Below are 27,426 nucleotides of genomic sequence, written 5' to 3'. Positions count from 1 at the left end.
TTACATGGTCAACACATGATGTTAAACTGTTTTGGTGCCAATTGCTTGCCTGCAGTCCGTTTGTTCAAGCCATATTTGTTAGGCATCTACTATGTGCTGAGCACTGCACCAGGCGCTGGGAACCGAGCTGCAGATAAAGCAGTCAAAGCCTTGCATCTCTCGGTGCTATATATTGCAGTGAGGGCATCCAAAAGTAAGCAAATTAATACACAATATATAAGGTGAGTTGGTGGTCAGCACCATGAAGAAAAATTAAGCAGACCAAGGACGTGGCAGTGGCAAGACTGCTCATTTTGATGATTGGCCAGGGACTCTGGGAACGTCGTTTCCTGGGTTGTGGGATTTTTAAAGCTGTTGCTTCTTTCTCCTTTCTTTTCTAGTATTCCCTTTCAGGACAGCTTTGCTCTCTGGCTTTCTCCAGAGCTTTCCTTCCTTGACTTTTCCTCTGTAGCCCCTCACAGCTGGACTCCTACACCAACCAGTCCCTATTGGCCTGAAGTTCTTGGCCCTTCCCAGGTCATCTCCCAGGGAGCTGTGGCTGTGGTGGTCACACCCTGCCTCTGGGTCTGGAATGCATTTTCAGCTGGGAGGGGAGGGAGGCTCGAAGCCCCACCCTTGCACACACACATACACACAGCAGACACTTTCTAATCAACCTGCTAGACAGGACCCCTCACCCTCTGGCCACCTCTCAGTGCTCTAGAGGCGACTCAAGAGTTCAAGGAAGGCTAAACTGGATGACCTTTCAGGAAAGAGACTGCACACTGTCATTCCAGGGGCAGGCGTCAGCCTGCAGATGAATCTTGTTCACAGGGTGGTTTGCTTTTTCTTTCTTCTTTAACAAAATCACAGTGTGGTTTTCTTTTTTAAAAAATTGAATGAATTGCCATATTTAAAAGCCAGGAAATGTGGACTTTCTGCCTTCTTTTAAAAAGCCAGAATATCTAGCCACTTAAGGCCACACCCTTAGACGCAACAAGAGGTTGGAGCTGAGGAGCAGATGCCTGCTGTATTTGTGTACAGCCTTGAGTTCACCGCAGTCCCCACTACTCACTGATGTCTTACCCCCAGCCCACTTCACACGGTCTGTGTTGCCAACCTGATTTTGAGTCTGTGTCCCATATTTATGTCCCACGGACCTTGCTTGTTGGTTTGAACATTATGAGCTGTGTCAACTTGGCAAGTCACTTAGAGTTTCTATTCCTTGATCGCTCTACTTCCCAATTCTTATCTCCAGCCATTGTTCATTAGATTTTGCTATTTCCGAATTTCGTTGACTTCAGGCAGAAAAAAATAAAATACAACAGAAATCAAACCAATCATTCCAAAATGTGACTGGTCATCAAAACACTTTGGGAAATTTCTTAAAAAATATATATTTCCAGACCCCACCCCAGGCCCATGGAATTGGAATCTCCAAGGGTAGAGTCCTGGGAAGCTGTATAGCTAGTAGGCTCAGAGATGACTCAGCTACTTTTGGGAATGTGACTCTAAGTGGTTTCTTCCTGTCCTCAGGCTCTTCTGATCCTTATTAGGGAGCTTTCTGAGGGTGTCACCCTAAGGAATCGGTGTGTATGTATCATCATGGACTGCCCTTTCCAACACAGGGCAGTTTCCTGTGTGTATTCCACACAGGGACTGGATCCGTGTCCTCATCATTTTCAGAGATGGAGAGGAGACTTAACTGTCTGTGGATTTCACATTGGTGACTTCCCATCTTCTCCAGGGCCCCTGGAGAACATTGAGAGTGTTTTCCCCTTTGGATGAAGTATGAATAGGAATCTATGGACCATAGAGCGGCCTTGGAAGCCATGTTCACTCAGCCCCAGGTGGTCTTCCCAGACTTTGTTCATAACAGAGACCAAGACGTGCATCCATGTTTAGCCTGAGCAGAAAAAGTTGCCCCAAACCAGCTGATGTGCTGGGTAAATGTTGGCCTAAGCACGCTTGTGTTTTTAGTGATTTGAAACGTAAAGGCAGCCCACTGACATTTTTTAGCAAGCTTTGCATAATTGGTTTTTAATTGTGGCTTTTGGAATAGCATTGGCCTTCTTCCCCCTGACTCAGATGCTTTTTTTGTCTCATACTTGTTTGGCAGAGAGGTCCAATCTGTCCTCTCTTGGAACAGAATCTCCCAACTCATCTTTGAAATCTGTAATTTCCACTTTAGTTCCGTTACTTTGTTAGCACATTTTCGAAAGCTGTTAGCTTAAAAAAAATTTAAATTTGAGGGAGAATGAGTGATAGTTAAAGGCAGCTATGAGTGTGTTTAACATTGGCCTCTGTGGTGTTGAGTCTTATTTGATACCATATCCAGAGCCTTCACAAGGGTTCTGAGGTTTTATTTAAAATCAGAAGTTGGTCACACCCACTGTTATCCTAGCACAGGGTCCCTTGGAGAGGTGGTGGTGAGGATGTGGCTGGATCTCTATGTCCTTAGCAGAAATCAGACACCTCTGAAAAGCTCAGGAAGCTTTACAGCTTCTTAGGTTTTCTATTAATATCTTAAAGTGAGGATAATAATAATACCTACCTCTTAGTGTTGTTATGTTTTTTTTTGTTTTTTTTTTTGTTTTTTTTTTTTTTTTTTTGTGACAGGTTCTCACTCTGTTGCCCAGGCTGGAGTGCAGTGGCACGATCTTGACTCACTGCAGCCTTGACCTCCAGCTCCAGCAATCCTCCCACCTCAGCCCCCTGAGTAGCTGGGACTACAGGCACATGTCACCAGGCCTGGCTAATTTTTGTATTTTTTGTAGAGATGGGGGTTTCGCCATGTTGCCCAGGCTGTTTGTGGACTCCTGGGCTCAAGCGATCCTCCCATCTCGGCCTCCCAAAGTGCTGGGATTACAGGTGTGAGTCACCAAGCCCTGCTGTTGCTATGATAATGAAATGAACTAATGCTGCTAAAGGTTTCACATGATGCCTGGCACTTACTAAGACACAGATGTAAGGTAGGCTTGTGACTCACTTTTCAAATGTGTTGATCATGCAAGGTAGTTTTTATAATTGAATCAAAAGCCTGTTTCTTGGGCTTGTATTGACCTGAGGGTATTTTACCCTCGGAAATGGTGGGTGGTCTGAGGTGTTGTGGGAGCAGGGCACATCCAGGCTTCCTAACCAGAGGGGCTGCTTCTGGGGCCTGGGAAGAGCTCTGGGCTTGGGTGCAAGTTCTGGGTTCAAAGTCTGGCTCTCACTCATTCCTACCATAACCTTGGAAAAGTTAGCTCGTTTCCTCATCTGTAACAGGAGGAAATCCAAACTGCCCTTTCCAAAGTAGTGCAGCTTCCTGTACATACTCCACATGGCGACTGGATCCACGTCCTCATGATAGAGCTTCACCATGAAGATTAAGTGAGGTGCTGTGTGAAAGATGACCTTGACTGTAGTGCAGTATGTCCATAAATTACCTTTGTTAGAGACTGATTCCATGTGTAGTGAACTACCTATTCTGACAGCACTGACCTTTCTAAAGTGTTAGCCTATGACCTGGGTTTCAGGGAAGCAAGCAGACTTTCCAGTTTCTGGTTATTTATACAGTTTAGACGCAGCTGGAGTTTTAGTTATCATCACAAACTATAAATGAGAAGGCTCTTCAAGCCTCTGTTTTCCCCTAAGCTGCCTTCTGTGACCCCTTATCTTGTTTCCTGTGGTGTTAATGTCATCGTTGGATTCCCATCAACCATCAGTTTTTTTAGTAGCCTTAAGATGGGCTGTCAACCCTTCTGTCAATCCTGCCATCTTACTTTGATGTTTCCAGGTCCACTGGCAACATGGACTCAGAGTTGGGAAACTGAGTCCTCTCCTGGGGGAGGCTCATCTGACTGAACAACTGTGAAGCCGTTTAAGTTTTTCTTCCTTCTACTGTGCCCAAAAGGCACAAGGCAACCTGGCCTGAGGTTGGAGCATGGAGATCTAGAGGAACTTATGGATGGATTCAGGCAGGATGTGAAAGTGCTGGGAGTGAAGGCCTGGGCCTCCTCTGGGTTTAGCCACCCCTCGAGGTTGTATACAACCTGCCATATGCTGGGGCTCATTGATTGTGCTCTGCTCTGTGACTGCAGGGTCCCCTTTCACTGAGCATAATGCATGTGTATGCTCTGACAAACTTCTCTGTGGTTTGCCTCTGTAGTCCTCCCTACACCCTACCAACTCCCCAACCCCCACAAAAAAAAACCCTTGCCTTTTTGGAGGCAGTGTAGCAAAGCAGGACTGCTGCACTGGAATGGTTTGGCTCTGGAGAGTTCACTAGATGTTTGAAATTCAACTTCATCCCTTGTAAAATTAGGGGAACAGACCCCTACCTAGTACCTAGTACCATATACATAAATTATCTCAAAATGGATCAATGAACTAAATTTAAGAGTGAAAACTAGAATACTCTTAGAAGAAAACAGCCATAAATCTTTGTGACCTTGGATTAGATAGTAGTTTCTTAGATTTTACGCCAAAAATAAAAGCAACAAAATAAAAAATAAATTGGACATCATCAAAATTAAAAACTTTGCCACTTTAAAGGACACAAAGTAAAAAGACAACCCACAGAATGAGAGAAAATGTTTGCAAATCATAGATCTAATAAGGGACTTGTATCTAGAATATATAAATAATGATTACATCTCAATAATAAACCAGTGGAAAAATGGGCAAAGGATCTCAATACTCATTTCTCCAAAGAAAATATATAAATGGTGAATAAGCACATGAAAAAATGCTCAACATCATAGCCGTCAAGGAAATACAAGTCAAAACCATGATGAGATACTATTTTGCACCCACTGGGATGACTATAATGGAAAAAGAGAGATAATAACAGATATTGGTGAGAATGTGGAGAAGCTGTCGTCATGAATTGATTGTGGGAATGTAAAATGATGCAGCCACTTTGGAAAACAGTCTGGCGGTTCCTCAAAGGGCTAAACAGAGTTCCCATGCGATCCAGCAATTTCACTCCTACATATATACCCAACAGGAAGGAAAACATGTCCACACAAAAACGTACCTGAGCGTTTATAGCGGCATTATTCACAATAGCTCCAAAGTGGAAGCAGCTCAAATGTCCATCAATTGGTACATGAATAAATAAAACATGGTCTATCTATACAATGGATTATTATTTAGCCATAGAAAGGAATGAAGAACTGATACATGCTGTAATATGGATGAACCTTGAAAATGTTATGCTGCTTAAAAGAAGCCAGCTACAAGAGACCACGTATTGTGTGGTTCCATTTAGACGAAACGTCCAGAACAGGCAAATTCATAGAGGCAGGAAGTAGAGCCAGTTGCCTAGGGGTGGGGAGATGAGAGGAGTGGGGAGTGATGGCCAAGGGATATGAGGTTTCTTTTGGGGGTGATGAAAATGTTCTCAAATTGATTGTCGTGATGGTTGCACAACTCTGGATATAATACAAGTTGGTGAATTGTACACTTTAATGGACAAATTGTATGGTATGTGTGAGTTTGATCCCAATAAACTCTTTTAAAAATGGAGAAGAAGAATATCTGCCTTACAGGGTTGTGGGGAGGCTGAAAAGGAATAATGTATGCAAATCCCCCAGTGTGTAGCAATGTTCCAGAATTAGTTGCTAGGGTTATTAAAATCCCCTTTTAGACCAGCGGCAGTGAAGAAGCCTTTTTTCCTTTTTATTGCTAGTATCTATCCAGGAGCAAGGAGAACAATCTGATAGGATTTAATATAGAACTAGGGAGGATATATGGTATAGAACAGCAGTTTCTAACTCTGACTACTGATTAGAATTCCCCGGAAAGTCTTTCAAAAATATTGATCCTGATTCAGTTGGTCTGAGTGGGGCTGGCAGGTGTTCTAACCTGTAGCCATTAGCTGAAAACCCTGGTAATTCAGGTGAGAAACCAGCCCAGGTCTTTGAAGGAGTGAGGACATCTGTGTTCAGGTCAGAAGTCATACACAAGCAATGCACTTTATAGTTGCAAACTTCTTTTGTAGACATCATCTCTGATCTGTTCCAACAACCCTATGAGGTAGTGTTATTCGTAGCACGAGTTGTTAGGGAGCTGAGGATCAGAAGATTAAATCACTTGCCAGGGTCTCATTTTTAAAGCATAATTTTATCTATTATTTTAAAAAGACAAGATCCACACACATGCTCATACCTATTAGTTATCAGATCTAACACCTTGGAGAGCACTGCCAAGGTGACAGCTGGTGTCAGGTTAATCTATTTTACATAGACTTCCGAACAAAGCTCTTCCTGCTACTTCGCATTAACTGATGAGCATCCTGAGAGTGGAAAGCAAGCTGATGAGGCATTATCTATTATCTATCTTTTTTTTTTTTTTTTTTTTTTTTTTTTGAGCTAGAGTCTCACTGTCACCCAGGCTGGAGTGCAGTGGTGTGATCTCGGCTCACTGCAACCTCCGCCTCTGGGGTTCAAGTGATTCTCCTGCCTCAGCCTCCTGAATAGCTGGGATTACAGGTGTGCGCCACCATGCCTCACTAATTTTTGTATTTTTAGTAGAGATGGGGTTTTGCCATGTTGCCCAGGCTGGTCTCGAACACCTGAGCTCAAAGTGATCCGCCCGCCTTGGCCTCCCAAAGTGCTGGGATTACAGGCGTGAGCCACCACGCCCAGCCTATCTATCTATCTAGCTAGCTAGCTATTACCTACCTACCATCTGTAACTAACTACTAATCTGATGTGCAAGAAAAACAAAAGACAGGAATAATTTGGATACAAGATTATCAGAAACCTGCAAATATCTCAGATAACCTCTGAGTTAAAGGTTTTGCACCAGCCAAAACACATCTTTTTGTTCTCATTAAATGATTATAATAAGGATATGATGCAATTGTAAGCCTTTAAGTAAGCCCATAAGTAAAATATATACCGCCTTAACCTGTTGAGTATTTTGTGGTATAATTTGAACAAGATGTTTCTGTTGCTGAAACCAATGGATGCTACTTAAAGTGGGGTCAGCATCTGGGAGCTTGTTAGAAGTGCACATTCTTGGGTCTTAACCTAAACATACTGAAGCACACTCTCTAAAGGGTGGGGCCCAGAAATCCGTGATGCAGTAAGCCCCCCAGGGCACTCTGATGCTCTCTGCACATGCAGAGCATGTCTACATGGTCGCCCCTTCCAGCTCTGACTGGCAGAGATTCTGAGAATAAAGGATCTAAAACCACATTTTTCTCAACACCTATCTCAAGCTTCCTAGATGGATCCACCTGCCACTGGATACTCATTAATGCTTATGGTCCCCTGAATCCGTGTAAGGCAGGGGTTGCCTTCTGAGTCAGCAAACACCTTAGCGTTTCCAAACCAGTTATTTCCATGTCTTGAGATGCTCAACATTGCCGTGTCCATGCCCTAAGGGACTTCCCAATTAGTTAAGCTGCCAAGCTTGTCAATAGGCTGGTTCCTTCATTGTTTTGGAAGAGAGAATCAGAGAAGCTGTTCTCATGCCAAAGGAGCCCTCATTTGCTGCCGCTGACCCAGAGTTCTCAGCAGTTCTGGTCTGATAACTGAGGATCCACTCCGTAGCCCTGGCAATGGGGAGCTCTGTGTCCCACTCCATCTGCCTCAGTATGGCAAAGCCCTTCCATACTTCCTCTCTGCACCTAAATTGCATCCATCTCCTTAAATAAATCACTCTTGGTAAAACCCCTCTTCCATCCTCCGGGCCAGATATTCCTGGTTATGAACTGTGTGGCCCTCTCACCTCGGTGGGGTTTATATTAGCTGGTGTTCAGTATTCTTGATGGAGAGTTTGCCTTTGCTGGGAGATTTGTCTGTTATCTGTGCCTTGTGCTTGAAAAAATTGGCTGAAATGCACGTTTTAGCCACACACCCTGCATACAGATTAAATGGAACTGCCTTGGTAGAGAATAATTAAGCCAAGGACCTTGTTTTTCACCTTCATGATGAAAGACAAATGACTTTCAAAGGCTTTAATAAGATGGCACTTGAAATGTTCTCCTACTTTGGCCAGCTCGGGACTTTCAGAACAGCCTTGTTCATAAATATTCTGTGCAATGACTGCATTTTCATTTAATTGTAGATAGAGTCATTTTGCAGGAGCTCTTGTCTCCATTTTTGACCCAGTGTAATCAAGGCATATTACACCATTTGTTGTTGTTAAAGAGTCAGTTTCAGCTGTATTATTAACTCTTTGAGAAGAAGACAGATTTTTCCCTACCAGATGCATTCTGCTTCTCACCAGTCTTTTTGGGGGTGGTGAGGGTCTTGTGGGGGCCACCATTTCTCTCCTTTTCTCATCTTTTGAAATGACTGTCAATTGGACAAGAAAACAGATTGACTGCCTAGTGGGAAACGAGACCCCACTAAATCATAAATATGAAATGGGCCTGAAATAGACATATTTCAGCAAAAGACATCCTTCCCCAAATAGCTCTTCTCCAGCAAAAGGATTTCCTAGCAATCATCATCTCTTTTTCTCTTCAGTGTTAGGTTTTCTGTCTGTGCCAAGGTGATTTTTCCTGCGTCTCCTGGACTCGTTCTCACTTTTGTAGTAACAGTGTTTGCTCTTTCCTTAGCAAAAGCGGCTGTAAATGGGTGTCACCCTGCCTAGCTGGCTTTCTCAGGCTTTGTTCCAAACACAATGCTGTCTTTTCTTAGCTGTGGAAATGGGACTGTTCTCCACTGATTTTTGAGAGAATGGCCTTTTCCTATTCTGTTCATATAAACCAGCCTCACACCTCGGCGGCCTATTGTTTTTGGGGATCTCTTAATGCAGAAGAAGGTTTTTACTATGGACAAGGGAAGTTGGGAGGGCCGTGATCGGAAACATGCTGCAGATTGCTGAGATGTGAGGAGACCGAGGAGTCAGTTTGGAAGGATCCACCTGTAGGCTCTGATGCCCCACAAAGATTGTAGGGTGTCAGGCTTTCAGTTCATACAGAGGGTGTCCCCTGCCTCTTCCCAGAAAGCAGTAGCCTTTCCGTTGGTCCTGTCACTGTCTGACTCAGGACCTGGGCACACTCATTCCCCTTCTCTGACCTTGAGTTCCTGGCCTGAGGTTGCAGCCAGGATCCAGGGTCTCTGGGTCTTCTCAGTTGCAGAATCTAAGGCTGGAGCTTAGTATGCAGCCCTGCTCCCCACCGTTTCCTGTAGATGCTGTGCACACGGAGCAATGGCTTATCCACCCGCGCCCCCAGCCATGGGAGCCGAGTGACTCATCTTGGCAGGTGGAGCCATTGCCTCTGCCAGCTCTTGTTCAGAGCCTTCACCTGGTGGTTGGCTGAGCTGATTTGAGTGAGCACAGGGTCCAGTGTGTGGGTTTGTTCACAGGTGAATGTGCTTGATTACATCCTGGTGTTGGGGGCAGCTGAAGTGAAGTGGAAAGAGCCCTGGACTTGGAGTCAGGAGTTCTGGGTTCTTGCCCAGGTCACCAGCTCTGTGGATAAGGCCTCCCTTCCTCCCTAACCATGCAAGGTGCTGAGCACACAAAAAGTCAGTAAGATGCAGACTTTGCCCTTGTGGAACTCCCAGTTTATTGGAGGAGTCAGAAACAGAGAATAGAATATAATACAGTAGGGGCCAGGATACGCTCAGAGCAGAGGGACACCTCCTCAGCCTACAGGGCATGAAAATCAGGGAGGGCTTCCTGTGGGAGGTGATGCTCCAGCTGCATGTACAGGAGACATGAGAAGTAAGCTAAGGGGACAGCAGGGCAAAGGCATGCAGGCCAGGGAAGCGTACGGTATGTAGCACCTCAGTGTTTCAGGAGCATAGAGCGGAACCCTGGGATCGACAGGTGGTAAGAACACAGCAGATGGGGCCAAGTCTCAGCAACCTCATTTGACATAGGAGCTTGGGCCTCATCCCAAGGGTAAGGTGGACAGTAACTGGGTCAAATTTGCATTTTAGAAAGATTCCTTCCGATGGCTAGGGTGGAAGATGGTTGTGCAGGATCTGGAGGCCTCCTGGGGGCCTGGGGCAGTGGTCCAGGAGAGAGAGTGGGCCTGGAAAGTGACAGTGGGGGTGGATGGGGGGAGCAAATCTGAGGAAGATTTAAAATCTAGAATTGGATGGCTGGTGTGATCAAAATTGGAGATAACAAGAGGGATGGGGGTATGGGGAGGCGGGTAGTGAGCCCTCAGGGACATCCACATTGAGCGTCTGGCCCAGCGGGCACTTGGATATTTGGGTCTGCACATTCAGATTTGGTTGGCATTAGTGTATGGGTGGTGGCTGAAACCATTGGGTAAATGAAAACGGAGACCCACAGGCCATGCATATCGAGTGAGGAGAGTAGCAGGCCAAGGATGGGACCTGAAAACAGCCCCGAAGGGATGGGAAGAAGCAGAAGACTGGAAAGGCAAGGTCAGAGGATGGGCAGGTGTGGGGGAGCGGGTCCAGGGCATGGAAAAATTCAGGAAAGAGGGATGATGCACAGTCAGGCAGAGCCTCCCAGGAGGATGGACTGAGCAGTGTCCTCTGGGCTGGTCTGTGAAGATCCAATCCCTGTCTTCAAGAGCAAGCCATTTCCTTCTCTGGGACTCAGTTTCCTCATCTGTAAAATCTAGGGACTAGCCTTGCTGCTTCTCTGGGACTCAGTTTCCTCATCTGTAAAATCTAGGGACTAGCCTTGGTGCTTCTCTGGGACTCAGTTCCTCATCTGTAAAATCTAGGGATTAGCCTTGGTGCTTCTCTGGGACTCAGTTTCCTCATCTGTAAAATCTAGGGATTAGCCTTGCTGCTTCCAAGAGTCCCTGGCACTGAGAGTCTGTAAAAGCAGAAACTTCTTTTTTCTTTTTCTTGAGACAGAGTCTCGCTCTGTTGCCCAGGCTGGAGTGCAGTGTCACAATCATGGCTCACTGCGGTCTCAACATCCTGGGCTCAAGCAATCCTCCAGCCTCAGCCTCCTGAGTGGCTGGGACTACCGGTGTACACCACTGTGCCCAGCTAAGAAACTTCTTATAAGAATTAGGGGGCACCCTTCCTACATCCCACCCCTTCTCCCCTCAAGCAGGCCTACGCTGCCCTTGAAGGCTGGATGAATAAAAACCCAGAGAAGTCAGAGCTGGAAAGGACTTTGTGGAGATTTTAGTCCAGCCCACCGTGTGGAAGGTAGCCTGGTGGAATGGAGTCAATCCCTGTCTTTTCCCAGCTCGGCAGCCTCGGGCAGACACTCCACCTCGCTGAGCCTCAGTTTTCTCACTTGTAAAATAAGGCCTCTGAGACCCACCTTGCAGGTGTGTTTGAAGGTTAGTGAGAACTAGGAGCTACTTGTGCTTATTAAAGATGAGCCCCAGGACCTGAGAGCTGACCTGATTGACTCGAGGTCACAGAGTAGGGCACGGTGGTGACCAGAGCCCAGGCTCCTGAGGACAAGCGCGCTAGGGTCAGCTGCCTGCCGGAGGTCATGAACCAGTAGCCGTGGGCCAGTGCAGCCCACACATGTGCTTTGTTTGGCTCATGCGGTGTTCCTTTCAAAACGGAATTTGTTGCTGACATTCAAAATTGGGAGATTTTACTTTAAAAATTTATATTTTTTTGAAAACTTGAAAGAATTAGCAGCACTGAGCCTGCATCCCACTGGGGCTAGTGTCCCCTCCCATGGCAGGAGGGGTGGGCACCGCCCCATCCAGCCCTCCTTCCTCACTAATGGTGAGTTACTTGCTTGACCCCTGAGGTGATGTGAGTTTGCAACCCCAGCCTTAGACTGACCATTTGTCTTGAATTTTCTCCTAAAGCCCTGCCCGCTGTTCACTGAAACAGCTCAGTATTTCACAGCTGAGGTCCAGCCCTTGGCCACTGAGTAAGAAGGCCTGGCAAGAGGTGATGGGAGAGACAGGAGGGCAGAGTTTCCAACAGCTCAACCCCATGGGGGATGCTGGGAGGGCCTGGCCTCTGCGGGCTGCGGGGGTCAGCAAGGGAGTTGGCTGAGAGCCCCTGGGGTTTCCTCATTCCTCCCTCCTGGGGTGGGAGGAGGCTGTGGGCCTAGCTGGATGGGCAGGCCAAGGTCTTGTCCCTGAACTGCCCTACTTTGTTGATGGGGGGTGGGGAAGTGGGGAAGGACCGCAGCCCCTGGCTCAGTGCAGCCCTGTTTATGTGGGGGAATGTCTGGTATGTTTGGTATTTGGGTGTTTACTTCCCAGGGTGCTCATGGGTCCCTGGTGTTGAAATGTGGCTCCTCCATGCAGGGGGGCCCTGGTGGGCCCGGCTGGCTGTGCGAGGCTCAAGGCTAGATTTGGAGGCTGCAGGGCTGTTACTCCAGGCCTGCTCACTGACAGCTCAGCATGCCCAGAACCCCCCACCCTGCTCCTCCCTCTCCGCAGGTCTTTCTGTGCCGCGTTCTGCCCGGAGGCAGACCAGTGTGCCGCTGCTGCAATAGCACCGCCTCCGCCTTGCCTGGGAAGGCAGGCAGGGAAGCTGGCATCACGGAACTCTTCCTGTGCTCCTGGCTCTGGGCTGGAACCCAGTCCTCATTTCTACCATGTGTGGCAGGGCTCAGTACCTTCCTGTACCAGTGAGGAACGGAGGCTCAGAGAGGCCAAGTAACTTGCGCAGGAGCACACAGCTGGTCTACAGCAGAGCTTCTGGAGGAACTCAGGTCTTAAAGACCACCCCCAACCCCACCAACCAAAGCTCACACTGTCAACTCTGATGCCTCGAGTCTCAGATTAGCCTGGTTCTCTCTGCCCAGGCAACAATTCTTAGTATGAGACAGAGCCCTTCAGACCTATGCTACTCTGGTTAGTGCTAGGGTTTTTTGGTTTTTCTTTTTTCTCTATTTTCACTTATTACTTCCTTTCTTTGTCCATGTGAGAGTTTCTGTATTTTCAGTGCCTTGGGTTGAGAATGTCATTTCTCTTTCTCATTCTGTCTCTTTGTGGGTCCTGCAAGCTATATTTTTGAAAACGCTTATGAAAAGTCAGAATTCAAAATCACATCTGGGCTGCTGTTTGTCACTGTGGAAATGCCACGCCACCTGCAGACCAGGCGTGAGAAACACAGAAATGGGTGAGGGTTAGGCCAGAGAGGAGCTGGTGACATCCCCTCCTTTAAACCGTGGAGCTTGAATGTTACACCTTCATGTAAACTGTGCAATAACGTTTTTAAAAACGTGTTAAAAACTTCTAACTCTAAGGGCAGTGACCACGCTCAGACCACCCATCCCTTGAAGAGCGGGATGTGCTTGGGCCCTGGGGCCCAAAGACCTGGATTCGAATCCTGAGCTGTCACTGAGCATCTACGCAGCCTTGATATTCGTAGTTTCCTCATCTGCAAAAGCAGGGAAGCTGATAGAGCCGTGCTGGGTAACTTACTTGGGACGGCAAATTAAATGTAGTTAATTTAGTTAATAAACACCCATTCTGTGCCATGCTCAGCTCTGGTGTGATAGTGGTGAAGGTGATGATAGACTGAGGTATTCATATAGATTAACTAAGGTTTTCATGGGAAACTGACAGTGGGCAGGCAAACATGTATGTGAAAAAGGTAAGTGCTGTTAGTGAACGCACCTTGAAGGAAATACACAGGGAGATGGTAACAGGACAGGGCTTTTAGTTTAGGGTGGTCAGTAAAGAAGTCAAGAAGTGGCAGCAGGAGCAGCAAGTGCAAACCCAGGGGACAGGGAAGAACTTGTCATTTTGAGGGAGAGGAAGGAGCCCCGTTGTTGGAGTTGAGGGGTAGAGGAGGGCGATGTAGTGGAAGGTTAGAGAGGCAGGAGGGGCCCGTTTTCCCGGTTCTGTGGGTCACATGTGATGGAAGCTGTTGGAGGGTTGCAAGCAGAGGAGCTGACTTCTGTTTCAGCCAGGGAGAGCCCTTAGGAGCCATTGCAGTCTTACAGGGCAGAGGCGACAAGGGCTTGGACTAGGCTGGAGGCAGCAGGGATGGAGAATGTGGTGGACACCTTAGAGATGTATTTTGCAGGTGGAATCATTACAACCTGCTAAATGGCCTGTGTGAGTCCTTAACTGGCTCCAGGGCAAACTTCTCTGGGCACACAAATCTGCGTGTGCATGTACTGCATGCAGACCCTGATTCAGTAGGTCCGGGTGGCCTTCAAGACTGCATTTCTAACAAGTGCTCAGGTTTGGCTGATTGTGCTGTCGGTCAGCCACACTCCACGGTGCCTGACTCCTGGCAAACGTCCAGGAAGTGCTCGCTGTGGGGATGACCACGGGCCCTGTAGGAATCTCCCAACTGCTGTTGTCACTGACTCCTGCCTGCAGGCCCTGACTGGAGCCAGGACTGTGGGTGGACTTATGTCAATCACAGAGATAGATTCATACACGGAACAGTCCTCTTTGCCCGTCAGGTCCATTCCCGTTTTACCCTGCTCTGTGCCCCAGGTGGCCCATATCAATGGACGACATTACCCAGGAGTCCTTCCACTCTGGCTTCTGGTTGAACTTGGCCATTAAGAGGCTCCATCCCCCTTTCCCTCTCTTTGCCTGTTTCTTTGTCTCCCTGACCCCCTCTTGGAGCTGCGTGGTTGTTTCTCTCTTGCCACATGGTCTGTGGTCTCTGCTCACCCTAAACTTCACAGCCCGATGTTCCTGCCTCTCCGGGCCTGTGACTGAAGTTGGTTGCCCGGCCCTGCATGACCCCTCAGTCCAGCACTCAGGATCTCCCAGACCAATTTAAAATTCCAGGACAGTGAGTACAGCTCGGCTCAGCCGCTCATGCCTCGTCCAGTCAGCTGTGGCAGGGGCTTGAGAACAGGCTGTCTGAGGACGGGTCTGGGTGAGGCGGGGCTGCTCCACAAGAGGACTCTCATGATCCTAAGTCCCCAGGTCTCTCCATCCAATGTGAAGTGTGGCACAGCAGCACCCCTCACTGCCAGGATCCAGATGACCTTGCCCTTGGGCCTTCCTGGGAAACTGCGGGAAAACAGAGCCAGTGCTAAGTTTGCAAACAGGGAAAAGCATACTCCCCTCCCACCCCCAGCCCGCATCTCGTGGTTCTTTAAATGTATTGAGCTGCCTCCTCCTCAAACATCCTGGTTCTTCCAGCTGTATCTGCAGAAACAAATCATTGTCAGCCAGTTTGGGGTTCCGGTTTCAGATGTCAGAGCCGCGTGTGGTACAAATACTCTCTACCGTCTTTCTCCCACACATGGGCAAATGCTTTAGAGAATTCAAGAAGCACCAGGAAGAAGGAGGCAGCAGCCCTGACTCTGGGGACGAAGGAGTCCCAGGGAGGGCTGGGGAGAGTCTCCAAGTTAGCTGTGAGGCATGAAGGCAGAGGGGCTCTGCCAAATGCCTATCTCATTTCTGGTAGGACCTTAACAGCTATTTTCTACATCTCTGGGCAGCTCTTAAATAGCAGCGTGAGGATTTAGGGGTGATGCAGCACAGTTTCAATGGGGAAGGTGTGAGGATGGGAGTTTGGGAACATCTTGCCTCATTGGGAGATACCAGCCAAAGTTGGGGGAATGGGTGCAGGAAAGGCCTGGGGCTGGGCTTGGAAGCTGGTGGTGGCTGTGGAACTGGGGGCTCTAGGCCTCAGCACATACCCTAAATTTTTTCCTGGCCTGCTTAGGACTCATGCAGACTTGCCATAGCTATCAGGGGCCTGTGCCCCCAAATCTAAACTCTGCCTTCAGCCAGTGTGCTTCTAGGAAAGGCAGGCCCCAGTCTCCAAGCTTTGCTGGCCTACTATAAACAGAGAGAAGAGGCCACCCCAGCAGAGAGACTCCCCGTGAGTGCTGGGGAAAAGGCCATGTAGATTCAAACATGGGTAATAAGTCACTTTGTAATGAAAGAACCCAAGCCTGTAGCATCTCTCTCCGGAATCCTGAATTCCAGTCACTCATCTGAGTGACATTTGTTGAGCCCCTCCTGAGTGCCACGCGCTGTACCAGGTGCCAGGAATGCTCAGGTCCGGTCCTCCAGGCTAGCAGGGAAAACAGGCACCCACACAAACCAAGGCTTGTGGTAGGATGCGATGGAGACTCCTACAGTGCTGTAGCAGCGCCAGAAAAGCAGCGGATTCTTTTTCTTTTTTAACTTCTATTTTAGGTGCAGGGGTACATGTGCAGATATGTTATATAGGTAAATTCGTGTCACAAGGGTTTGTTGTACAGATTATTTCATTACCCAGGTTCTAAGCCTAGTAGCCAATAGTTATTATTTTCTGATCCTCTCCCTCCTCCCAACTTCCACCCTCAAATAGGCCCCAGTGTGTGTTGTTCCCCCTTTGTGTCCATGTGTTGTCATTGTTTAGCTCCCACTTATCAGTGAGAACATGCAGTATTTGGTTTTCTGTTCCTGTGGTAGTTTGCTAAGGATAATAACCTGAGCTCCATACATATTCCCACAAAAGACATGATCCTGTTCCTTTTTATGGCTGCATAATATTCCATGGTATATATGTACCACATTTTCTTTATCCAATCTGGCATTGAGCATTCAGGTTGATTCCGTGTCTTTGCTATTGTGAATAGTGCTGCAATGAACATACACATGCATGTGTCTTTATGGTAGAACGACTTCTATTCCTTTGGGTATATACTCAGGAATGGGATTGCTGGGTTGAATGATAGTTCTGTTTTTAGCTAAAAGCGGCTGATTCTATCTGGGGAGTCAAAGGACCCTTCCTGGAGGAGGTGATGTTTACTCTCAAGGTTGAGTAAGAGTTTAACCAAGTGGGAAAGGAAGGATATCTCACTCAAGGCTGAGAGGGCCTGGCTGGCTTGGAGAAGGGTGAGACATTTGGAGTAGAGGGTGATGCAGGAGGGAATGAATGTGACTAGAGAGGGGAGGAGGAGCGACCCCTGACCTGGGCCTCAGCCTGGCCCAGTTGATCTCTTAAACTTTATTCCAGCTCTGAATCTTTTTGCATTGCTGCTAAAGCAGCTTCCATCTGCTTCTGACTTTCTGTGGCATAAGGCCATGTGCAGGATGGGGGTAGGGAGTGAAGCCTTGGAGGACAGAGGTTGGTTGCTCAGGGGAGGACACAAGGTCCTGCAGTACCCAGGCTGCACACATCACCTTGGCAGTTTGTGGGCAAACCCTCCTGGCCGAAGGGAGATTGCACCGCCAGCCACTTCCTCCAGTTCCTTCCCTCTGCCTGTCGTCACGGTTACCTTGGCCTTATTGGGGGTGAGGTTAAGGTTGGGCGGAATCAATTTCAGCCAGGTTTCTATTTTCCCAGATACAGGTCAGCCAGAGGAGCTGTCACTTCTGGTTCAGTTTCAAAGAAGGCCAAGGGACTGGGAGGTGCTTGGGTGTGGCGGTGTTGACGCGGTGCCTCTGCAGCTGACTCCCAGGTGGGGTGGGAGTCGGGCAGGGAGAAGCTCAGAGGTGGTGAGGAGGCAGAAAGGGGGCTGCCCTGCCAAGGCCTGTGCTGATGGCCATGGTGCTGGTCTCGGGCCCAGACACTCTGTCCTGAGCCCCCAGAGCATGCTGGGAGTGGGCAGAGAGAGGCTGTTTATTTTCCTGGCCTATAGCCCTTTGGGCTGAGACCTCGTTCCAGGCCTTGGGCTGCCAGAGTCACCCCCCGCACCCTTCTCCCTGGCTGGAGAAGTGAGAGAGTTGGCAAGCCCAGGGCAATCCAACGGCTTCCCTAATGGCCTATGACTCTGGGCTGTCCCCAGCCCAGCTGGTCCTGGGTGTCCTTCAGATTTTCCTGGTAGGTAATGGACAGCAAGAAGTGCCACATCAACGTGCTCCTGATGGGCTAGGGCCGTAAGGGCTAGTGGTCAGGAGCAGGATGGTTGAGACCACAGAAATCTGAGTTTGAATCCTGACTCTGCTATTTTCCAGTTGTATGGCCTTGGGCAAATTGAACTATTGAGCCTCAGTCTCACCATCTGTAAAATGGTACAGTAATAGTAACTTCCTCATAAGACTTTGATAGTGAGGATTAAATGATATGTGTTTAAAGCATTTAGCAAAGTAGGCAACAAATGGCACCTCTTGTTATTATTACTAATGGAGCAATAACAACAGCAACTTTTATTTGAAGTCTGTGCTAGTGGGCAGTGAGTCTCCTTCTCCCCATTCGAGGGGTCCTGTTTCATGTATAGTGAATTTCTTAACATGTCCTGAGGAAGAAGCAAGCCCGGAGACTCAGGAGGCCCCTTGCTTGTGCCCCAGGGTCCTTCAGCTCTCCCATAGGTGGGCATCCTAGGCTGGGGAGACTGTTAGTGACAAGAGGAAATGGATCCTAGTATTTGGAAGGACCAAGAAAGGAATATTGGGTATGGAGGGGCAGGGAACATCTTAAATCCCAACAGAAGGTAAGTGGAGAGGACAAAGATAGTCAAGGAGGTGGGAAGGGGTGGCAGTGGAATGTAGAATCTGTGTCCATGCCCAAGGCATTTTTAAAGGAAGTGCCTGGGAATGACTGGCCTGGAAAATTGTACCCAGAGGGCTTGGGCTGGGCAAAAGAAAAGGCCGTCACCGCCTGTTGGGTGCCACCTCTATGTGAGTAGACTTGCCAGGCTCCTGGCCTCCTGAACTCCTCATCTGGCTTTAATCCTTTTCTCTGCTTTTGCATATTCTTCCCCTAGGATGCCCACCTGTGGGAGAGCTGAGGGACCCTGGGGACAGAAGCGAGGGGCCTCCTAAGTCTCTGGGCTTGCTTCTCCCTCAGGACATCTGAATCCAGATATCTGTCTTAGTCCATTTTGTGTTGCTATTACAGAATACCACCAACTGAGTAATTTATAAAGAAAAGAAATTTATTTCTCACAGTTCTAGAGGTTGTGAAGTCCAACAGCAAGGTGCTGGTGTCTTGTGAGGGCCTTCTTGCTGCATCATCCTAGGGCAGAAGGTGGGAAAGCAAGAGAGTACAAGAGAGCAAGAAAGGACCAAATTTCCTTTTATAACAAACCCCCTTTTCTAATAACAACATTAATCCATTCATTAATATTGTTACTAATCACCTCTTAAAGGTGTCACCTCTCAACACTGTTGCATTGGGGATTAAGTTTCTAACACTTGAAGTTTGGGAGACACATTCAAACCATAGCAGAATCCCTGCCCTTTTTGGCCTCTGACTCCTCCCTGGGATGCTCTAAGAGGATCCTTGGACTGGCTGGGAGATATTTCCAACTCTCCAGGCAGTGGGCTGGCAGAAGTGATCACTTGTTCACTGCCGAGACATGGGTTAGAAAGGCGAAGTTGTCCCTCTGTCTGTGTGTCAGGAGAGAAGCTGTATTCCAAGCCTGCCTCAATGTCTAATCAGTGGCTCTGTGCCCTCACAGCTAGATGAGGAAGAGGAGCGAAGGAAAAGGCGCCGGGAGAAGAACAAAGTTGCAGCAGCCCGATGCCGGAACAAGAAGAAGGAGCGCACGGAGTTTCTGCAGCGGGTGAGCTGACTGGGTGGGTGGGGAGGCCTGCCATTCCTTGGAGTGAGCTTGTGTACTCTGGACCGGGACAGGCCATCAGATGTCTCTGCAGTCAATGAGCATCTGCTGGCAGCTGCCAAAGCAGCCTTGACCCCTCTGCTCTTTGCTACCTCCTGTTTCCTCTCCCATCTCTGAACTAAGACAACCAAGGGCAGCCTTCAGCAGTTCCTGCCCACACAACCCCTGGAAGCCCAAGAAAGGAAGGAGGAGCCAAGTTCCCCTCCACTGAGGATAGACCCTTGGTGCTGATTGACCCAGATCGTCCAGGACTGCCACTCTCTATTTTGGTTCCCTGGTGGCTACCAAAGTTGTCTAGGGTGGGTGCCAGTGAAGCTAGGTAGTAACATCCTGCATGTAGGCACTGGACACAGCCTCTGGCCTGGCTACCTATGCACAGAGAAAAGCTCCTTCCCTTAGCTGCAGATGGCTTATCCAGCCCTGCATGCCATCTAGCCAGCCCCTCAGCTCCACTGAAGGTGACCTCCAAGCTCTTTGATGCTGCCTCTGGGAATCAGAGGTCAGCTGTGCATGCAGAGGTCAGCCAGGGGTTGCTTTTCCTCCTGGCCCTACCTGCCCTTTCATTTGGAATGTGCCAAGCAGGATGTTTGTTCTTTTTCTCCTGAGTCCTGCCTCTTAGAGCTTCCCTGCATCTCAGAAATGGTGGCTGGCAGTGAGGGAACATGACCAGAAAGCTAATCAGTCCAGGCCAGGAGTCTCTGGTCTTTCCACCCCTAATCATTGTTTCACTGCTAAATAATAATAATGATAATGTATAATAATAACAGAATGGGGCAGGTCCTATTCTGTAAATACACAGTAATTAACAATAGTTGCCACTATTTGTAAAGTTGGATGCTGTGCTAAATGCTGTATGTACATCATCTCATTTTATTGGGATAATAACCATATGAAGTGAGTACCTTCATTATTCTCTTTCTACAGATAAGGAAACTAAGGAAGTGTGGGGGCTAAGTAATTTGTCCACATCTCTGCTATATTGGCATTCATTCATTCATTCATTCATTTGCTCTTTTGTTCATTAATTGATTCAACAGGTATTTTTTTTTTTTTTTTTTTTTTTTGAGACGGAGTCTTGCTCTGTCGCCCAGGCTGGAGCGCAGTGGCCGGATCTCAGCTCACTGCAAGCTCCGCCTCCCGGGTTTACGCCATTCTCCTGCCTCAGCCTCCCGAGTAGCTGGGACTACAGGCGCCCGCCACTTCGCCCGGCTAGTTTTTTGTATTTTTAGTAGAGACGGGGTTTCACCGTGTTAGCCAGGATGGTCTCGATCTCCTGACCTCGTGATCCGCCCGTCTCGGCCTCCCAAAGTGCTGGGATTACAGGCTTGAGCCACCACGCCCGGCCTCAACAGGTATTTTTAAGCATGTACTAAATGTGCATTCCTGTGTTGGGTACATTGGGGGCACACAGGAAGGAGCAGACACAGTCCTCCTGTGGGAGCTAGAGAGACAAGGCTAGATTGGCCTGGAGTTCTTGGACTCTGGAGGGTCTGTGGGCATCTTTTCGTACTTGCAACAAGCAGAGAGCTATTCTGTGGTCATGGGTGTAGACAGCATCTACCTCCAGGCTGTGAGTGTCCAGGGCAGGGAATGGTTACCGTAGACAGGAGTTAGACTCCTGGATCTGGGAGCCCGTTGGAAGAGAGGGTGCTACAACATTGGGCTGAGAATCTTCAGGAAGTTTCTAAGACACAAGCCTTCAAGATGGATGAAGTGTCACATACCTCATTCCCAGCACCGAGTGCCTGCCATGAGCAGAGCTGGATGAGAAACAGCAGGGACTAGAGACGCTTCGCGTGAGATCCCTGCCTTCAAGAGCTTGTCAGCCAATTGCCAGGCGAGATACGCCTGAGCGGACAGCATGTTAGTGACACACCAGTGCAATAAAGAGTTGGTGCCCAAGGAACAGCACTCACTGCCCTTCACAGTCCAATAGCACTAGCTGAGCACCTATGGTGTGCCAGGCATTTCCCATGTTTTATTTAATCCTTGTAACATTTCAGTGAGATAATTTATTTATCCCAATTTTAGAGACTGACCTGTAGCTCAGAGAGGTCAAGTTACTTGGCCAAGGTCACACTGCTAGCGAGTGGTGGGCTTGGATTTATTCATCCTTTGCTGATCCACTCATCCATTTAGTAGGTGTTTAGTGAGTGCCTGGGACACAGAGGGCAGGCAGGCGGTGTCGGCAGTGGGATGGGAGGCAGGAAACAAGGAATAGTGACGTGTGCCAAGCGTTATGTTGGGCAAGCCCAGTGAGCTGTGAGAACACACAGCAAGGGCCCTGTCCTGGTCTAGGCTAAGGAAAGGCTGCTTCCATTCAGACATAAAAGAGGAGTAGGAGCAGCGAGATGGAGGCCCTAGGGGGTTATGAGGAATGGAAGGGCTCAAGCAAAGGCAAAAGGTGCTGTTTAAGGATGTGTTTAAGGCATTGAAAAGGATACCAGCTGGAGTTTAGAGTACCAAGCAGTGGGGTGGAGAGGCAGGCAGGGCCCAGATCCCTCATAATAGGGTGATGCTAGATGCTGGGTTGCCTGAGGCATGCCCAGTCTGTGTCTGTTGTCCTGGCCTAATAATTAGTAGCCCCTTCCTTCACTCTTACAAGTGCTGAACTAGGATGATGAATTATATGGTCATGGAGAGCCACTGAAGGGCTGCAGGAAGGGAGACGCATACCTTCAAAAGATCCCTCTGGCGGCAACGTGGGGCACAGACTGAGGTAGAAGGATCAGTTTTGGAAGTGTCATGTTGTTCCAGTGAGAGAGAAGCGTGTGGCCTTGGGGTCTGGGAGGAGATTTGGGCAGCATTGTCTGGGCCCAAGCCGAGTCCTCCCCTCACCCCTGTGTTCTCCTCCTCCTCCCCAGCCTTGGAAGCAGAGGTTGGGTGTGAAGTTTAAGGCAGGAATGCAGGCGGCTGTCTTGACAGGCAGTGCCTGCAGACCTGGGGGATTCTCTTGTAGTTTATTTTTAATAGGTAAAATACAAGGCTCAGAGATACATATATTAATTGTTAATGAATATTAATTATTTATTAAGTAAGGGTATATATACAGTTGGGACATATATCTACAGGCGGCCTTTCATAGCCAAGAAGTCTGCATCTGTGATTTGACAAACAGCAGATCAAAAATATTCAGAAACAAAAGCATCTGTACTAAACACATGCAGACTTTTCTCCTTGTTATTATTACCTAAACAACACAGCATAGCAGCTATTTACATAGCATTTACATCGTATTAATCATTATAAGTAACCTAGAGATGATTTAAAGTATATGGGAGATATGTATAGGCAATATCCAAATAACGCTCCGTTTTATATAAGGAACTTGAGGATCCTCGGATTTTGGTATCCTCGGGGAGTCCTGGGACCAATTGCCCATGGCTACTGAGAGACAACTGTATATATATCATAGGTAAAAAACCACCGTCCCACCCTTGACCCCTGGACACCCAGATCTACGCTTGCAAGATTCTTACTGCATCTCAGAGTTTGCCTGCCTAGACTAGCCGAGCCCTGAACCCGGGGGAAGGGGCAGGCCTTGGGAGGGGTCAGGGCCACACCCCACAGGCCCTGGGGCTACCTCAGTACCTCCTCCGTCTGCAGTCAGGAGCAGTGGCCCTGAGCTTCTGCCTTATATAATGCTGGCAGCTTCTCTCACAATGCTGTCCTAACCCAGGTTCTTTAGATGTTAGTAGCAATAGTGCTATCTCACATTCCCCTGCTGCCCTCTGGTCTTCACAGCCACTCTCTCCTTGATGGTCACAGTGGCCCTGGGAGGAGGAAATGCAGTCCCATCCATTGATGAAGTTCAAGATCGCACAGTGGCCGAGTCAGGACGAGAACCTGGGGCTTCCTCTGTACCCCACACAATATTCAGGTTGCCCAGACTCAAGAGAAATTAGGAAACTTGTTCGCGGAAGCATAGCTAGCAAGTAGCAGAGTCAGGATTTTAATCCAGACAGGTCTTTCAGGCTCAAAGAGCATATCAGGCTGCTTCTCAGCTCTTATACAAAGTTAGTGGAATTGTATTTTATGTGCCTTAGAATAGCTTTTTAAAAATGTAGATTCAGACGGTCTTTTGTTGTTGCTGTTGCTGTTTTTGAGAGAGTCTCACTTTGTCACCCAGGCTGGAGTGCGGTGGCACACTCATAGCTCACCGCAGCCTTCTACTCCCAGGCTCAAGTGATCCCCCACCTCAGCCTCCTGAGTAGCTGGTACTACAGGCACACCACCACGCCTGGCTAATTTTCTGTTTTTTGTAGAGATGAGGTTTCCGTGTGTTGCCTAGGCTGGTCTTGAACTCCTGGACACAAGTGATCCTCCCACCTTGGCCTCCCAAAGTGCTGGGATTGCAGGCGTGAGCCGCCATGCCCCGCCAATTTAAACAATCTTAATGCTTAAAGTCCCCTGGGCCAATCATCATATTTTCTGGGAGGAAACTGAGGCCCAGAGAGAGGAAGTGACGTGGCCAAGGTCACACAGCCAGGATTAAAAGCCAGGACACACAGCCCTTCGCCTTGTAGTCTTTCTACTGCCTTTGCTGACCACAGTGTAGGAGGCAGAACCTTAACATGTACTAATTCTATTCTAAAATAACAAATGGTTTCATTTTCTCTGGGGCAAATAAATATCTAACAGAAGGCAAAACAATAAACAAAAATGCAGCCGGAGGTACATGCTTCATAATTAATGCTAGAAAGATCTTCGCTCAGTTCCTTCATTAATTAGGAAAACAAATTAGGTAATTGCTGTTATAAAGTCACAAACCACTTCTACAATCATGGTTTTTAAAAAAAGATTCTTCTGAACTCAACTTATACTTACGCAATAAATAAATATGTAGAGCCAACTAATAACTCTTTGAGTATGGAAGGCAGTAGAACTAAAAGGCAGTTAGTTACATTCTGGCCGGGCGCGGTGGCTCATGCCTATAATCTCAGCACTTTGGGAGGCCGAGGCAGGCAGATCACTTGAGGCCAGGAGTTCGAGACCAGCCTGGCTAACACAGTGAAACCCTGTCTCTACTAAATATATAAAAATTAGCCGGGCATAAGGCCGGGTGCGGTGGCTCAAGCCCTGTAATCCCAGCACTTTGGGAGGCCGAGACGGGTGGATCACAAGGTCAGGAGATCGAGACCATCCTGGCTAACCCGGTGAAACCCCATCTCTACTAAAAAATACAAAAAAAAAAAAAAAACTAGCCGGGCGAGGTGGCGGGCACTTGTAGTCCCAGCTACTCGGGAGGCTGAGGCAGGAGAATGGCATAAACCCGGGAGGCGGAGCTTGCAGTGAGCTGAGATCCGGCCACTGCACTCCAGCCTGGACGACAGAGCGAGACTCCGTCTCAAAAAGAAAAAAAAAAATTAGCCGGGTGTGATGGCACATGCCTGTGATCCTAGCTACTTGGGTGGCTGAGGCACGAGAATTGCTTGAACCTTGGAGGCAGAGGTTGCAGTGAGCCAAGATTGTGCCACTGCACTCCAGCCTGGGTGACAGAGCCAGACTCCGTCTCAAAAGAAAAAAAAGCAGTTGGTTACATTCTGACAGCCAGTCAGAACTTGAGATATTCCATGATGTACCCTAATATTTAAAACCCACAGAAAATAATGTTCTTTGTATGATAGTTGCATGAGTGAAGCAAGTTACCCTACACTGCATTGATCTTTTTGTGTGATACAGACGCTCCCACATAGAGTTGGTTTTGACATGTAATTTCTAGGAGGCAGATCTATGTGTGCAGTGCTATTGAATTCTGCCTGTCAGAGGCTTCCCCTTGCATGTCCAGTTTTAACTTCAAACTCACTGTACCCAAAACAAACTCCTCCTTTTCCTTCCCGCCGCTTTCCAGAACAGCTCCCCTCTCAGGCTCCATTCCTCAGACCCTCCATCGGGTTCATAGTCAGCTCTCTGCCCTACCTCCTTCCTTCTCCAAATCCTGCCAGTCACCAAGATCTGCTGATTTTTATTTGAGACGTCTTCCTTCTTTTCCTCTCTTTCTTCTTTATGCTATTCTCTTGCTTATAAGTTACAGTAAGCCTCTCTGTTTGGTTTACAAAGTGCTTTTCCCTGAGTTCATCTAATCCCCAAGAGCCTCACCTGGCTACAGAAGAAATAACTGAGGCTCAGAGAAGTTAAGAAACTTGCTTCTAGACTCAGATTCTCAACCCACAAGCTTTTCAGAGCTACGGACTGGCTCTCAACCCACCTTCTCAGCTTTCTATCCTACTATGTCCTAAAGCAAGCTGTGGTCACGGTGGAATAGTTTTCCCTTCTAAACCCATCCTAAGCTTTCCCATGCCTGGGTCTTTGTTCACTCAGGGTTCTCCACCTGCAAGTCCCTCCTTTCCCTTCTCAACCCAGCCTGAGTCAACCCATCTTTCATGCACAAGGTCAGACCCGCTCTTTAGCCCTCTCTAAGGTCTTCTGAACCCTGGGTGGCTGATGGTCACACAGCAAGCTCTGCCTTGTTGCACAGATTACTTCTTCCGCTTCGAGTGGAAACGCCACAAGAGCCAGTTGGGGGCTCATGGCCCTTGGATTCCCCGGGGCATTCACTGTACATAGCAGGGCCTCAGCAAACACTCACGGATGGGTGGGTTACCCTGACACTCCTTGAATCGGGGGCTCAGGAGAGTTTGAAGATGGAGCTAAGTCCTTGGGCTGGGGAGACCGTGATGGTCAGAGGGTTTGTAAGAAGTTCCCAAGGTCACCAGAGAATCGCCAGTGAGTAGGGGGCTGACATTGGCACCTAACTGCCCCAGCCTGAGGGCTCACAGGCTTCCACGGATTCACACGGGGTCTCTCCTGGCCCTCCGAGATGCACCTCTCTGGGAATTCTCAGAACAGAGGACCAGGCCAGCTTCCCAGTCACGTCCCAGCCTGTGGAACCAAAAACCACCAGAGCTGGTTTTTAATATTTTCCCCGAGCATTTTTTTTTCCTTTAGTGAGTCTGTTTTCTCTCAGCGTCTGGTCACGAGGCCTGCCCGTCTCAGCAGTTCCGAGTTCCCGGGCACTCATGCTGCCGCCTCGGAGATGAGCACAAGGAACAGTTCGGTCAGACTGGCTGTGGGAGGAAGACGGCACCCCTGGCGGGAGAGGGTTGGGCCCACTGAGGGTTCTGGGGACCCCCTCGGGAGTCCGCTCCACCTGTGCCCTGCCAGGAGGACTGGCAGGCTTATGGGCTCACAGGCCCTCTGGTTGTCACATATACGCAGTTGCAACTACTGCTTGCTCTTTGATACAGATTGCTCAGTCTCTGCACTGTCGCCATTTTGGACTAAATACTTCTGGGGCTGGCCTGTGCATTGAAGGGTGTTTAGAGCATCCCTGGCGTCTACCTGCTAGATGCTGGTAGCACAGCTCCCCCTGAGTTGTGATCATCAAAAACATCTGCAGACATTTCCAAATGTCTCCCAGGAGGCAAAAATCAGTCCTAGTTGAGAACCACTAGTCTGAAACTTTGCTGGTCCTCGAATAAATGTCAACTCTCAAAGTTTTTAGACATAATCCAAGAAAAATTATTCAGATGCTGTTTTACTGTTCAACTCCCCAAGCCCTGAGTGGATATGCCCATCTCCCATCTACACTATGGACATGTAATCCTCGCCACCTCCCGAATCAAATCATCAACATTCCTTTCTTCCCCTGGAACCTATCCAGCTGAGCTGGAAGTTCCCTGGAAATCTCACTCGAGGTCTATTGGAAACCTCATTTGGGATCCAGCAGGATGACTGCTGATTCCCTGTCTGTGGGGAAAGCTTCTAGATTATAGGGATAAGGAAGGGGCTATTGAAATAATTATAGACTAATAGCTAGGAAGCACATGTTTTAGGAGGAATAACGTGACCACACTGCACTCACTCATCCCACCGGCCAAGATATCTCCCACATGTGTCTGTCACACATCAAAGCACGTTGCCATTACACCGCCATCTGTGTCCCCCTTCAGGGACCCCCATGCTTGCTCCATAGACCTGCTCTAGGTCCACCTGGCCTCCTTTCTTTGCCCACCCTTTCTTTCTTGTGCAAAGGCCCTGAGGCAACAGAGTATTTGGCATATTTGAGCAACAGCAAGGCGGTCACTGAAGCTGGGGTGG

At 48.4% G+C, this 27,426-nt stretch overlaps 1 protein-coding gene across 4 annotated transcripts in view; it reads left to right on the top strand.

Moving 5' to 3' along the window:
* The window catches only part of JDP2 (Jun dimerization protein 2), a 43,331-nt gene that overhangs the window by 14,481 nt on the left and 1,424 nt on the right, over window positions 1-27,426 (top strand). For all 4 annotated transcript variants that reach the window (XM_023184308.2, XM_023184318.1, XM_023184328.1 and 1 more), the window contains exon 3: window positions 19,165-19,269. In XM_023184308.2, coding sequence (XP_023040076.1) covers window positions 19,165-19,269 — 105 coding nt within the window. The remainder of the gene's footprint in view (window positions 1-19,164; window positions 19,270-27,426) is intronic.

Source organism: Piliocolobus tephrosceles, chromosome 6, assembly GCF_002776525.5.
Source record: "Piliocolobus tephrosceles isolate RC106 chromosome 6, ASM277652v3, whole genome shotgun sequence".
In the NCBI taxonomy this organism is placed as follows: Eukaryota; Metazoa; Chordata; class Mammalia; order Primates; family Cercopithecidae; genus Piliocolobus; species Piliocolobus tephrosceles.
The sequence above is the reverse complement of the archived record's forward strand: the minus strand, read 5'-3'. Positions and strand labels throughout refer to the sequence as shown.